Source organism: Schistocerca cancellata, chromosome 2 (genome assembly GCF_023864275.1).
Source record: "Schistocerca cancellata isolate TAMUIC-IGC-003103 chromosome 2, iqSchCanc2.1, whole genome shotgun sequence".
Lineage (NCBI taxonomy): Eukaryota > Metazoa > Arthropoda > Insecta > Orthoptera > Acrididae > Schistocerca > Schistocerca cancellata.
The window spans coordinates 866,262,668-866,278,647 of NC_064627.1; the positions used below are offsets into that span (position 1 = coordinate 866,262,668).

A 15,980-nucleotide genomic window follows, 5' to 3' on the forward strand; every position below is an offset into this window, starting at 1 on the left:
GAATAAAAAAAATGTAACAAAAATTTTATCAATAGATGACACTGTAAATGTCTCAACATAAATGAGGTCACCACAAATTTTGTCAATAGATGACACTATAAGTGTCTTAACATAAATGAGATCGTCCACAAATGACAGGTGAATCGCAATACAATGACAATCGTTGAAGCTGCATATTACACCATCTGAAATTTTCAATGTGCATGACTACAAAAGACTGGCATCCAAAAGTTGTGGCACTGTATGGTAAGCCCATCCACAACGGAAAGATTGTACCACATTAGATGGGAAAAATCAGTTTTTAATTGTCCTAAGGCCAAAAACTGCATAAAAAGCAAAATGGCATAATTTTCTAATTTTCCTGGAGCCAAAAACAGCATAAAAAGCAAAATGACATTGGTTTTTTATTATTCTGGGACAAGGAACCCACAAAAAGCAAAATTTTATCAGTTTCTAATTGTCGTGAGACTAACACAAGACATGTTCCATATGCTGTCCACTGCTTTCTGTCACAAGTTGACATTGAGAAACAGCATGTTCCACAACAGATCAGAGTGTCTTGGGGGTCATGTTCAGAATATGTCGCACAATGCATGTCTTTAGTTCAGCAGCATTTGTAATTGGAGCACAGAACACAACATATTTCAGATAACCCCACAGCCAGAAATCACATGGATTAAGATCAGGTGGTCTGGATGGCCAGGCTGTAGGGAAATAATCACTGATAATTCTAGAATTTCTAAAATTCCTCTGTAGCAGCCACTTCACTGGCTGTGCATTGTGCAGAGGAGTGCCATCTCGCATAAAAATGATTTCAGACATCCATGCTATAGAAGTGTTGGAATGATAGTGGTGTACAAAAGACACTTATAGCATTCACCAGTGGCTGTACGGGTAACAGGACCCTACGACTCACCTCCTTGAAAAAATACAGCCCTATATTAAATCATGTCATGAACCTGCACCAAACAGTTACTTTTGCAGAATGAGGTGGTACCAGCTGATGTGTGTGTGAGTGTATTTGTTGCCCATATTCTGCAATTCTGTGTATTGACATATCCTTGGAGATGGGCTTTGTCTATCCACAGAATGTTCCATCGACTTTCATTGTCCACTTCCAAGCAAGCCAGAAATTCTAGAGTGAACATTTGTCTTGCTGTCAAGTCAGCACGAAACAACTTATGAACATGGGTGATTTTGTATGGATAGCAAATTAAGATGTTTCATAGGATTTTATGCAATGTGCTTGCAGGCATGTCCAATGTTTGGGCAGTTGCTTGTGCACTGCATATATGCATACCAGTGCTCAACCTCTCTTGCAATGCTGTGGCCACACCTTCAACAGAGGTTGGATCAACTATTCCCTCCCTCTGCCACACTGTAGTCCAAAAGAACCCGTATTTCTGAATTTCGTTATCATTTCCCCAGACCTTTAGCAGACATTGGACCAATGCATTTTTCATGCCCTTGAGTGTCTGGAACATCAGCAGGGCTACTGGTGCATGGCTCCTGTAAAAGAGCTTTACCAACAGCATGTGAACCTTCATGGAAGCCACATTGGGTGTCACAGACACAAACTGGGGAACAACCCTGTGCCTGTGAGCATATTCTGACACTTACAGCGCCATCTGTTGATCAAATTTTCATTAAATTTCTTTTTGTTCTGCCACTTTTTCCTCTGCATCAATAATACACTGTTCAAATTTGACATTATTCTGGGCAGTCATTCTCTTTCTACAGCATTTTAAAACAGAAACTTTATAATTATGGACACCCTGTATAACAGTAAAATCATCCTACTGACTTCAGGTTCCCTGCTGAACATGTTTCTACTTTAACTGACTATTACCTACAAATCATTCTCTATGATACTAACCACTTTACTGACCTGCCAAAATACGTAAATATCTTGTCCCTACTAAACTTCATCCTCCAATTTCACACATCTGTGCTTCCACTTCAGACTTAACTTTTATCTAACTCTGTTAAGTGAACAAGGCACCAGTTGTGTGTAAATAGTATAAATATTACCTTTAGTTTGCTTATAAATTTGCATTGGCAGCTATGAACCAACAATACTTGTGCTTCAAATTGTATCATCAAGCACACACACACTGTGGGCAGAATGGAGCATACCAGTTATTGAGCTGTCTGCACATTGCTTAAGTTTTAAATCCACAACAGTGTGAACATGCAAAAGATCAATAACCAAAACGTAATGTAGATCTATCATAGTGAACAGTGTAAGTTAAGTTCTAAGAGGAACAAGGGGTCACATTATGGTTCAGTGCTTATAAATCAGTAAATTAAAGCTTCACTATCGAAGTTATTCATGAGTTATGAATGGGGTATGATTTCATATCCCAGTGAAGACTGAATCTGTTTCAAACCAATTGAGAGCTTATACATAGTGGATGGGGACTGAGCAATTATGGATTAGAATGGCTTTCTAACACTTCTGGTGTTGCTCACAAATGTCTATTTCAATTACAGTCAGTTTGCTGTGCAACACATTTTCTTCTCCTGTGCAAGCTTGAGACATCATACTTATTACCATTACCATTTCTCACTTCCTTCCATACTTCATTTGTTAACATATCATGTTCTGTAATTCACCTCATGAGGAAATCTCTCTGGGGTGTAGATGAGTACAACCATACAACAGCACAGAGATGCAGATCTGTTGATTACATTTACAAACAGCTAATCAGTGACTTGTTATTTACCAAAGGTACTTATCATACACTTTTGCATCAAAAAGTTTGCAAATTAGCATTTTAAACAGTTAAAAAAATCACAGCTCTGAAAACAGCTCTTGCTTTTCTTATCATACTATTTAGTTGCTCTTCATGTACAGCAACAAAATTGACAAGCCTGTGAGTATACTTGTTACTTTTCATTCTAGTTCAGCTTAGAATTTTAAGTGGCATGTTATTAGCACCTGTTCAAAAACAATTAAGATGATTCAAATAAAGAAGAGAAATTAATAAAATTGTGAAATTGAAAATGAAAAATGAGCTTAAAGCTGTAAGAAATTAAGCAAAGTGGAAAGACATTTAAATCTGCCTTTGTAACAATTTGGGGATAAAATGTGTTTCCTCAGAATTTTATGACACATTTGAAACTGGCATTATAACTGCCAAAAATTGGATGCCTATCACCATTTTAACCATTTGATAGCTCTGGAGGAGATACAAACAATTCTGTCAAATATAGTAAATTATTATGGAACATAGCACACTATCAGTTTTTCATAATGAGGCAAAAATCTGTAGTTTTAAGAGCAATTTGCCATATGTAAGTGATTTAGAATAACCTCTTTTCACTGTAAAGTTACTTAAATGCTTAGTTTAAAATATTGGTAAAAACAGCAGTAGAATAGTGTATGGGAAAGAGCAGCGACACTTTTCAAAATAGCAGCTGTTTTGGAACATGATCTGCAACTGAGTGAATGAATGATTGTAACAAACAATCAAATAATCACCTTAAGTATATCTGGTGGAGATGTTAACAACACTCTAATTTTGGTATGTCTGTTATCGGTACTTTTCTATTGTTACTGGTGTTCCTATTCCCAACTTAGTGGTATCATTGATTGGGTTTAGAAACTTAAGCCATGGCCTTCCCCAGTTCCTTTGATTATCCATTGAAAATTCCCAATCAAAGTGCAACTACATAATGCACTGATGGTTTACAGACGAACCACCACAGTTCTGCCCACCTATCTATAATTGATGAATCACACTCATCTTTTTCCTACTGGATAACAGCTGTCTTGTAATTAATCATCTAGATACATTAATATCTAGATATATAAATGAAGAGAAATAGGGAAGATGCATTGGGTAAAAATGGATAGGAGAGCTATTTTGAGTAATTCAGTAAGGGCTGACTTGACGAGACCCTCATCCAGTGAAACATAGATGAAATAAATGACAGTATCAGTGTCTAATGTAAACGAAAGAGTTTCACCATTAGTAGTACACAATTCGTCTGTTTACTACACATCATGATACACTGCAACTTTGTTATGTGTACACAGATGAAAGACATTCAACAAGTATTGCACCACCTTTTTTTTTCTCAAAGCAGACTGGTTGTATTCAGGTTTTAGGAGCCTGGTATCTTGAACTATCTTTTTTCAATGCATATTGTTTACTACCCCCCCATGAACCATGGACCTTGCCGTTGGTGGGGAGGCTTGCGTGCCTCAGCGATACAGATGGCCGTACTGTAGGTGCAACCACAACGGAGGGGTATCTGTTGAGAGGCCAGACAAACATGTGGTTCCTGAAGAGGGGCAGCAGCCTTTTCAGTAGTTGCAGGGGCAACAGTCTGGATGATTGACTGATCTGGCCTTGTAACATTAACCAAAACGGCCTTGCTGTGCTGGTACTGCGAACGGCTGAAAGCAAGGGGAAACTACAGCCGTAATTTTTCCCGAGGACATGCAGCTCTACTGTATGATTAAATGATGATGGCGTCCTCTTGGGTAAAATATTCCGGAGGTAAAATAGTCCCCCATTCGGATCTCCGGGCGGGGACTACTCAGGAGGACGTCGTTATCAGGAGAAAGAAAACTGGCGTTCTACGGATCGGAGCGTGGAATGTCAGATCCCTTAATCGGGCAGGTAGGTTAGAAAATTTAAAAAGGGAGATGGATAGGTTAAAGTTAGATATAGTGGGAATTAGTGAAGTTCGGTGGCAGGAGGAACAAGACTTTTGGTCAGGTGATTACAGGGTTATAAATACAAAATCAAATAGGGGTAATGCAGGAGTAGGTTTAATAATGAATAAAAAAATAGGAGTGCGGGTAAGCTACTACAAACAGCATAGTGAACGCATTATTGTTGCCAAGATAGACACAAAGCCCATGCCTACTACAGTAGTACAAGTTTATATGCCAACTAGCTCTGCAGATGATGAAGAAATAGATGAAATGTATGACGAGATAAAAGAAATTATTCAGGTAGTGAAGGGAGACGAAAATTTAATAGTCATGGGTGACTGGAATTCGTCAGTAGGAAAAGGGAGAGAAGGAAACATAGTAGGTGAATATGGATTGGGGGGAAGGAATGAAAGAGGAAGCCGCCTTGTAGAATTTTGCACAGAGCATAACTTAATCATAGCTAACACTTGGTTCAAGAATCATGAAAGGAGGCTGTATACATGGAAGAAGCCTGGAGATACTGACAGGTTTCAGATAGATTATATAATGGTAAGACAGAGATTTAGGAACCAGGTTTTAAATTGTAAGACATTTCCTGGGGCAGATGTAGATTCTGACCACAATCTATTGGTTATGAACTGCAGATTGAAACTGAAGAAACTGCAAAAAGGTGGGAATTTAAGGAGATGGGACCTGGATAAACTGAAAGAACCAGAGGTTGTAGAGAGTTTCAGGGAGAGCATTAGGGAACAATTGACAGGAATGGGGGAAAGAAATACAGTAGAAGAAGAATGGGTAACTATGAGGGATGAAGTAGTGAAGGCAGCAGAGGATCAAGTAGGTAAAAAGACGCGGGCTAATAGAAAACCTTGGGTAACAGAAGAAATATTGAATTTAATTGATGAAAGGAGAAAATATAAAAATGCAGTAAATGAAGCAGGCGAAAAGGAATACAAACGTCTCAAAAATGAAATCGACAGGAAGTGCAAAATAGCTAAGCAGGGATGGCTAGAGGACAAATGTAAGGATGTAGAGGCTTGTCTCACTAGGGGTAAGATAGATACTGCCTACAGGAAAATTAAAGAGACCTTTGGAGAGAAGAGAACCACTTGTATGAATATCAAGAGCTCAGATGGCAACCCAGTTCTAAGCAAAGAAGGGAAAGCAGAAAGGTGGAAGGAGTATATAGAGGGTTTATACAAGGGCGATGTACTTGAGGACAATATTATGGAAATGGAAGAGGATGTAGATGAAGATGAAATGGGAGAAAAGATACTGCGGGAAGAGTTTGACAGAGCACTGAAAGACCTGAGTCAAAACAAGGCCCCGGGAGTAGACAACATTCCATTTGAACTACTGATGGCCTCGGGAGAGCCAGTCATGACAAAACTCTACCATCTGGTGAGCACGATGTATGAGACAGGCGAAATACCCTCAGACTTCAAGAAGAATATAATAATTCCAATCCCAAAGAAAGCAGGTGTTGACAGATGTGAAAATTACCGAACAATCAGTTTAATAAGTCACAGCTGCAAAATACTAACGCGAATTCTTTACAGACGAATGGAAAAACTGGTAGAAGCCGACCTCGGGGAAGATCAGTTTGGATTCCGTAGAAATGTTGGAACACGTGAGGCAATACTGACCTTACGACTTATCTTGGAAGAAAGATTAAGAAAAGGCAAACCTACGTTTCTAGCATTTGTAGACTTAGAGAAAGCTTTTGACAATGTTGACTGGAATACTCTCTTTCAAATTCTGAAGGTGGCAGGGGTAAAATACAGGGAGCGAAAGGCTATTTACAATTTGTACAGAAACCAGATGGCAGTTATAAGAGTCGAGGGGCATGAAAGGGAAGCAGTGGTTGGGAAAGGAGTGAGACAGGGTTGTAGCCTCTCCCCGATGTTATTCAATCTGTATATTGAGCAAGCAGTAAAGGAAACAAAAGAAAAATTCGGAGTAGGTATTAAAATTCATGGAGAAGAAGTAAAAACTTTGAGGTTCGCCGATGACATTGTAATTCTGTCAGAGACAGCAAAGGACTTGGAAGAGCAGTTGAACGGAATGGACAGTGTCTTGAAAGGAGGATATAAGATGAACATCAACAAAAGCAAAACGAGGATAATGGAATGTAGTCAAATTAAGTCAGGTGATGCTGAGGGAATTAGATTAGGAAATGAGACACTTACAGTAGTAAAGGAGTTTTGCTATTTAGGGAGTAAAATAACCGATGATGGTCGAAGTAGAGAGGATATAAAATGTAGACTGGCAATGGCAAGGAAAGCGTTTCTCAAGAAGAGAAATTTGTTAACATCGAATATAGATTTAGGTGTCCGGAAGTCGTTTCTGAAAGTATTTGTATGGAGTGTAGCCATGTATGGAAGTGAGACATGGACGATAACTAGTTTGGACAAGAAGAGAATAGAAGCTTTCGAAATGTGGTGCTACAGAAGAATGCTGAAGATAAGGTGGGTAGATCACGTAATTAATGAGGAGGTATTGAATAGGATTGGGGAGAAGAGAAGTTTGTGGCACAACTTGACTAGAAGAAGGGATCGGTTGGTAGGACATGTTCTGAGGCATCGAGGGATCACAATTTTAGCATTGGAGGGCAGCGTGGAGGGTAAAAATCGTAGAGGGAGACCAAGAGATCAATACACTAAGCAGATTCAGAAGGATGTAGGTTGCAGTAGGTACTGGGAGATGAAGAAGCTTGCACAGGATAGAGTAGCATGGAGAGCTGCATCAAACCAGTCTCAGGACTGAAGACCACAACAACAACAACAGCATTGTTTACTACTATGAATGTTCCTGAGTGCATTCTGTGTTCCCACCATTCGCCAAATGAAGGTACATCCAGCATTGTCAAATACGATTAATGTAATTCTGAGACTGTACTCCTCCCCCACGTGCACCTTTTCAGGGGAACATTTGGCCCTGACCTCATTTTTATGGATGACAATTTGTGACCGCATTGAACAGTGTAGCTGGGGAAGCTCCCGGAAGGAGAGAATATTCGGAGAGTGGATTAGCCTGCCTATTCCCCCCCTGCACGGAGTCAAATTCCATTGAGCACGTAGGTGAGACATAGAGAAGACATTTAGCAGCATGCTAAAACGCACCAATGACAATCCAGCAGTTGTCAACCACACTGGAGGAGATGGAATGCCTACCAGAAGAACTACGTACCAACCTTGTGGTCAGCGTGGGAGCAGGTTGCAGAGCATGCACTGCCATCTGCGGTGATCACGCACTATGTTAAGAAACATGCCCATTTTTTGTAATATTCAGGGGACCATCATGAATCACAGTGACTTCAGTGTAATTATTGTGACTTCAGTGTAATTATTGCCTGTGAATAAAACTGTCATTTCTGTTCATGTAATTGGATAATTCTTTTAGTTACCTTCTATACTATACTGCAGTAGTTCTTTCACTGTTCAGTCCAAGTTTCTTCAAGTATAGTCCAAGTTTCATCAAACTATGTTCCTTGGTAGTGACACATCATGTGAAAGTTACTTTTGTTGTTTAAGTTCTGCAGACCATGGTATTGAAAAGCTATGAAAAATGCTCCTATCGGAGCACAAAAAGGCAATTATGACTGAAAAGTGCAGTACCAGCTGCCTTAGCACCTGTACACTTTTTCCCAAAAATTCTGGCACGTGAACATATTTGCAATCTTTTTAACGTGGAACTCGCCCCTCACTCCCACAAGCTACCCCATCTGTAACTCACTCACACCCACTAGTCCATTGCCGCTAGTCACTAATCCCCTTCCACCCCACTTGCCCATGCTTACTCACTCATTCAGCCCATCTCATTGTCAAAGCCACAGTCTCCTTTGTTCTGTACTGCTATTACTGTCTCCTTTCACTGTTTCTGTCTTCCTTTTGCTCCTCTTATTGCTATTATCTCATTCATTGCTTCCCACTGCTGCTGAGTCTTTTCACTGTCACTATTTCCCTCTTCCTGATTGTCACTGGCGTAGTCTCTGTCTCTCATTATCACTGGCTCTCACCCACTTCCATTTTCTCCCACTGACACCGTCTCCTTCACTCTTTTCCTAACACTGTCCTGTCACTGTCAACATGTTCCGCTGCCACTGTGATCCTCTTTCTGTCTCACACTGCCATTGCCTCCTTCGCTCTTTCTATAATACAGTCACTGTCAACTACCTTCCAGTATTTATAACTTTTCCATCTCTTTATTATTATTAATTGAAAAGTGCACAATGTGCAAAGAGAAATTACCAATTACAAATGAATAGTTATTCCAGAGCCAGTTTTATAATCGACGTTTTCCTCATTTTACAGTTTTGGGCATGGTATCTCTCACAATGTTTCTTACAAAAATCACAAACACAGTCTTCATTCGGCTGGTGAAATCTCTTGTTTTGGCAGAGTCTATGGTGAAATCCATGTGTGATATAGCTTGTAATTTGCTTGTTTCCATTTGTCTGTCATGGAGTAGTCTGTGGAGTAAAAATCGGGCCAGATGGCAGAGGGTTTGAAGTGCTTTCTTGTAGGGCTTGGTATTTGGCAGCCAATACTGCATTTTGATGTCATTAATGAAGTAGTTTCCTTGGTTAATGCACATCTTAGCCTTGATGGTGCTGACTTCCCGATGCCTAGAATCCTCTTCATGTAGCGAGCTTTGACTTTTTCTATTGTTATCAGGTCGCTTAGGGTGAGTTTTTCCCACATGGGGAAATTGCTGTCTTGAACAGTAACATTGCTGTATCCAGTGATATTTGTTGAGGCTGTAGGATGTGGTAGATGGCTTTTATGGCATGGTTACTGAAGGATGACAAGGTGGTTTGCAGGATGACTCCAAGATACTTGAATTTTGTCACTACCTCTAAAGGTTTATTGTGCAGGGTCATTGTATTTCTGGGAGAGTGTTTCCCTCCTTTCCTAAAAGTCATTTGTTTGGTTTCGCTGTGGTTTATTTGCAATCCATTTCTTTCTGCCCATAATGTGAGCCTGTTGAGGACACCTTGGAGCTCTTCTGCATTTTCTGAGCCTATTACCATGTCGTCCACATAGAGAAGAAGTGATGCTGAGGTGTCTCTGATTTTGTCTGTGATGTCTGCGGTCATGATGTTGAATAACGGTGGATAAATTGAGTCTCTTTGTAGAATTCTGTTTGTCTGGATTATGTCCTTGGATATTGCTATGCTGTCTGATACTTGGATATTGTTGTATTTGAGGATATTTGAGATTGTGATTGCCAACAGGTGTGTGGCTCCTATCAGATGACTGAATGTGTGGACTAGTGTCACTCTGTTGATGAGGTCAAAGGCTTTGCAGTAGTCCACAAAGACTACAAAGTATGTCTTTCTTGGATGTCTGAGTGTATCTTGTGCTTGCTCCATTAGTTAGCTAACAGCATGTAGCATGCTTCTTCCTTTTCGGAAGCCGAATTGATTCTCTGGTATTTGTGAGTCTATCATTTTTGTGAGTCTGTTTGTTAAGATTTGCATGAATATCTTGAAGGGTGTATTTTTGAGTCCTATACCTTGGTATGAGTCAGGACCTTGATTATGATGACCTCCATTGCTCTGGTATTTTCCCGGAGTGGATGCATTCGTTGAATAGTTCTACCCAGTAGTCTTGCATGACATGAAGTGATACCTTTAGGTGTTCGATACAGATGATGTTTGGGCCTGGGGTCTTTCCGTTTTTTTGCTGTTGTTATTGTCTCAAGTATTTAATGTTTCATTATGGGGGTCACTGTATCTGGAGTTAGTTCAAAAGTTGTTGGTCGACTTTTATGGTTGAGGATGCTTTTGAAGTCGCTTTCCCATGATCCCATTAAGATATTATTTGCTGCTGGGACTTCGGGTTTCCTGAGCGGTATGAATGGGTCAGCTTGAGCACTTGTTACGTGTCTCCTGGGGTCTTCTTCAATATATTCTGCCCCTGTTTCTTGATTAGTGTCTTATATTTCCTTCTTTGCTTGGCATATTGGAATAGGTCATTTGGGTGATTTGTATCCTTTGCCCAGTGTAGTGCTAGCAGTGTTTTTTTTCTGTTCGTTATGGCAGACCTTATTAAACCATGGTTGCGATTTTCTTTCTTTCTTTTGAGTATGGCAGGCTTGTAGAGTTTTCGTGCATATTTCTACTGCTTTATTTAATTAGTGCTGTTGTATTAACTGTCTTGCTTTGTCTATTTCTTCAGTGTTGTGTGCAAATTTCTCTGTATCTAATTTCCTAGATATTTTCTTCTTTGGCAGTATGGGCACTTGTTCTCAGTGAGTGACTTCAAAGGTTGTTGAGATTGGTAGATGCTTTCTAATCGGAGCCATGGCCAAGTTCCATAGTGCATTTTGGTTGAGTGACTTGATGTCTGTTCCTCTATAGAAGACTAGGTCTATGGTGCTGGTTCCATTCGGAGCAATGTAAGTTTTCATGTTGGGATCATTAATGAGAGAATATCCAGCTTCTTCTAGGGTCTCCTTAATCAATTCTGTTTTTATGGTTGGTTTATCTATCCTAGCATTGACATCCCCTGTGAGAATTACCCTATCATCTGTTTTCGTTTGGATAGCACTCCTGTAATTCTTTCAATTGTGTCTTCTGTTGAAGTGTGTGGTTGTGGATACATGCTGATGACTGAGAGTTGGTTAGTCTTTATGATGACTGTCTTTCTTCTTTTACTATTTGTTTTATTGTTCCTATGATCAGTTTGAGAAAAATTGAGACCCCTCCTGCTGGTCTTCCTGAAGTCTGATGGCCGAATGAATGGATATTTCCTTGCATGTTGTATTCCTCTGTTACGAAAGTTTCTGTCAGTATTATGATGTTATAGCTTTTCAGTGTTTCTATTGGGAAGAGAGGCAGGGTGTTCTTCAAAACTTTGATGTTCCATATGAGAACACTTGTGAGTTTATTGTAATTCTCCTCCTTCGATGTAGTGTGTCCTCCGAAAATGGAGCTTCACTAGTACAACATGGGGTTTCCTGGAGCCTCTTGATGATAATGGAGACACTTACAGCACATTTCTCTGTGCTACGACACTTTATAAACTAAGTTTTCGCCTCACTTTGGATTTTATGAGAGTTTTTTACATGTACAGGTAGGGTAACTTTGAACCTCTGTACCTTGGAAACTGATAAAGATATCCAGATCGAGATATGGATCTTAGAGATATGTCATAAAAGTTTCAGCCATTTGCTGTGTGTAGCCATTCTGGAATTTGTGACTCAGTTTTGGTACCCAAAAACCATGTTTTTGGTTTGTTTCTCGATAACGGATAAAGATATTTGAAAACAGGAAGATGGCACTTCTCGATAAATGCCTAAAGAATATAGTTTTAAAATTTAAGCAATATGCTGCAGTTAATTATTTAGATATCCACTGCTGAAAGTGAAAACTGCTTTTTTTGGGTTGTCTCAGGAACCACCCATGAGCTAAATGGGATCTCCATAAGCCCTAAAGGTCACCTTAGACCACATCTAATGCAAAAGGAACGAACCCATTTGCTCCATTTACCTAAACTGGAGGAAGTGTGTAATACTCAAAATATGACCGTGTGCTGCAGGATAGTTACAGTAAGATGATCCTCCTATTGCATATACAAATGGTCCCCAGCCTAAGGGCTATCCAAAACTCTTGGCCTCACCCTTCTATCACCAATAGAACCTGAGGTATGAGCCTCAGAAAAATCACATTTTTATATGTGGTCCATTGAAACATATTGTTAGCACATGCCGTTGCTGCTTCAAACAGTCCCCATCAAGATGTATATTAAGGAGCTGATTGTTGTGAGATGAGTCTGTCACCATAACTTCAGTCTCACTGATGTTTATTTTGTGGTTAGATCTTTAAGGGTCATCAAATGTAAAAGTGAGATTTTGAAGCTGCTTGGTAGAGGTCCGCAGAGCACAGGTTGATATGAGCATGAGATACTTTTATGTTAGCCTCAAGTCCGTATTAGATAAATACATGTACGTCAGTTGCAAAACATCATGTATGGATGCCAACAGAAGTCTGCTGCAATGCTTTTCTGGCTACTACAGAAACATACAGAGTGAGCAGTGTTGGCACTGGAACACAATCTTGTTTCACTCCACAAGCTAACAGGGAAGAAATCTGAATGATAATTATTAGTTGTCACACAGAACATCATAGCCCTGTATAGGAGTCAATCATCAGCACAAATTTTTCAGGGCATTCTAATGTTACCCTAACTGTTCTCCATGTCAAACAATTTCTCTGTCAGCAAAACAGAGGTACAGGGATTGGACTTCTTTTCCTACTTTTCTCCTGGAGCCGTTATATGGAAAATATAGGTTCATATGTTCCCCTTTCTGGTCTAAAGCCAAGTTGAGTCTGTTGCAAGATCACTTCCACCAGAGATGACGGATGAATACGCAGAAGTCTAATAAATACTTTTTGATGTGTTGAAAGAAACAATATGCTCAAAAATGAGTCACGATGAGAGCAGTCTTCTTTGTTTTTTTTACAGTGTGCAAATATAACACTCTCTGAACTGAGGTGGTACTGGTTGTCACTCCACACAAGCCAGTTGCTTAAGGGATGTTAGGTACGGACCTAATGTATTTCAGATCTGTCATATGGCCCATGTTGTGTGAGCTATTAAAGTGCTCAGTGCCTTATTTCAATGAATCTTCTTTTGTTTTTAAGAATGGTTATCAGATGTAAGCTAATGGACAGGACATAGACAGTGCATCTTCAGAGGCTGGCTTCCACAGATTGGCACATATTCATACTGAAGTGTGCTAAACTAGTTTCACTTGTCTGACAAAAAATTTGCTACATAGGTCATGTATGAAGGTTGTTGCCATTGTTGGAAACATTCCTGATAAATGCATGCAATTAGCAGGACCATTTATGAAGTGCTTGTCATCCTGTAATTGGTTTGCATAATGTTTGTACCACATTTCATATTACCTTGGTGCACCATTCATTACCTGATACCCTTGCAGAACTGTGCCATTCCTCTGTACCCCATGTGCTGTTAATATGAATGACTACAGGTGTTGTCTTTGTGTTACATACTGCAACAAGTTTATTCTGTGCTGTCTTTGAAGAGGTACAGTGATTTTCACAGCAAATGTCACCATATTACTCATTAACAGTAATGGAAATTCCTGGATGGATCCATAAAATAAGGGAAAGGCAACCGCTCACCTGTAGCAGATTGATGTGTGGAGCATAGAAACACATAACAGAAAACCATATTCATGCTTCATTTTGAGTTCATGCTCCTTTAGTAGTAAAAGCGCGCGCACCCACCCACCCACCCACCCACCCACCCACCCACCCACACACACACACACACACACACACACACACACACACACACACACAAACTCCCCACCACCACCATACATGGTACTATATTTTATGCAATGCCTCTCTTTCTCTACCAAAATTTTGTAGAATTCATTTTCATAGTAACATTTTGTTGTATTTTAGTCCTATGAGTCACCATGCCTGCCTCTCTTGGTCATATGTTACAAAAATTTAGAAACACCCTTATAGTTTTACAATCACTGATGACAAAACCAGCAGAAGGAATAGTTTGAAGCTTATTGCATTTTTAAGACCACTTACTTGATTTCAAAATGCATTTCTATTTACTGAGTGTTACCACTACTAAGAGTGACTGGGTTTAGGTATCTGCTTGTGAGACAATGTGTAGTTGCTTCTACAAGAAAAAGAGCAGTAGCTTGAAAGCTAATTTAGTACCTGTGCTATGTCATGTGTCTATGTGCCACAGATCAACCAACTTGAGATGAGTGGTTGATTTTCCTAATTTGGTTTTCTACACACTCAGTTACAACATCAGTGAATCTTGTTTCCAAAAGTCCAGGTGTAAGCAAGATGAAATTAAAAAAAAATATATATATTTCGTTCTCAAGTAAAACTGGCAGCTGTAAGTCTTAAAGCATGGAAATTTAAGTATTGCTTTACGAATAACTTTGAGATTGTCTTCTGGAAAGCTACCATAGCTACGGAAGCAGTACTAGTAAATTGATTTCTGATACATAGTTTTAGCATATCATTAATAATATTTCTTGCCTTGTTGAAAGATAGAGTGAAACTGAAGTAATGTAATTTGCATTAATTATGGAATTTCATCTGCATAGGTGGATGCAGAACGGGAAATTGACAATGCTGTGTTATTTTTCTTGTGACCCATGCAGAAATAAGGTTCAGTATAGTTCTTTTTTTGTGGTAGCTATAGTTTCTGCTCGTGGCAAATCAAGATAGTGATACAAATAGAAAACTTAATAATAAAATCCATCTGTTATCTTCATATCATTTTTACCACGCCAGTTCTGAAGCTAAAGTTTGATCAACTGCTGAGGATGAAGCCATGAATTCAAAATATACAGTGGCATAGAAAAAATGCTATAGACAGTTGATACATTTATGGCCAAGTTTTTTGCTTCAGTATTGTTGTTTATGTTTGCTTCCAACACTTTTAAAGTGCCAGATTAGTCATTTACCGTGTTTGCTGTTGGTTAATGAGTTTTACTACAAATTCAGAGTGTTTTGTCAATCTCCTTACATGTGTACTCAAACTAATTATTTTCATAACAGTAATGAGCACATTGCAGCTCACTGCAAAGTAACAAGTTTCTCTACATGTTGGCTCATGGAAAATGATTTAACCAAGCCAACATCAAATGTATATGCAATATCATTTTCAACAGTTTGCAGTTCTCCAATCATAATTTTAGTGCTTCCATAAAAGATGAAAAATATCGTACATGAACACTAAGTTCAAAAACTTACTTCTCCTTTTCTTCTCCATTTGTTTTGCTCTTTTAGCTGCTCTCCTGACACGCTCTTCTTTTTCTTGCTCTTCTCTACATCTATGGAAGTTTTCCACCACAACACCAACAAACATGTTAAGGACAAAGAATCCAACAAGCAAGATGAATGCGATGAAATAGAGTAGTCGCCATTCTGAATAGTTTTCAATTGGCTGAAAAAAACCATAAGAAAAACAAAGTATAAGACATTGTGGGTCAGTTTACTAAAATTCTGTATTATTTATAACATGCATTCCCTTACAGGACCTCTCTCTCTCTCTCTCTCTCTCTCTCTCTCCACACACACACACACACACACACACACACACACACGCACACGCACACACTCTCTGCCTGTCTGCGAGTCAACATCTTCACTATATAGTGAGTAGCAATCTATCCTTTCCATAATATTGTCAGGTGCATTGGTACCACATAGAGGCCTTAAATTAAGGAGGAAATTTCTCTGAATGTAAGTCTGGAGTACAGCATTGTACGGAAGTAAATCAGCAACTGTTGG

General features: G+C 39.3%; 1 protein-coding gene across 1 annotated transcript in view; it reads right to left on the reverse strand.

The window, feature by feature from the left end:
• The window catches only part of LOC126159435 (voltage-dependent T-type calcium channel subunit alpha-1G-like), a 633,155-nt gene that overhangs the window by 59,607 nt on the left and 557,568 nt on the right, over positions 1 to 15,980 (reverse strand). Inside the window, exon 28 of the mRNA XM_049916549.1 lies at positions 15,441 to 15,633. Within this exon, the coding sequence (XP_049772506.1) occupies positions 15,441 to 15,633 (193 nt within the window). The remainder of the gene's footprint in view (positions 1 to 15,440; positions 15,634 to 15,980) is intronic.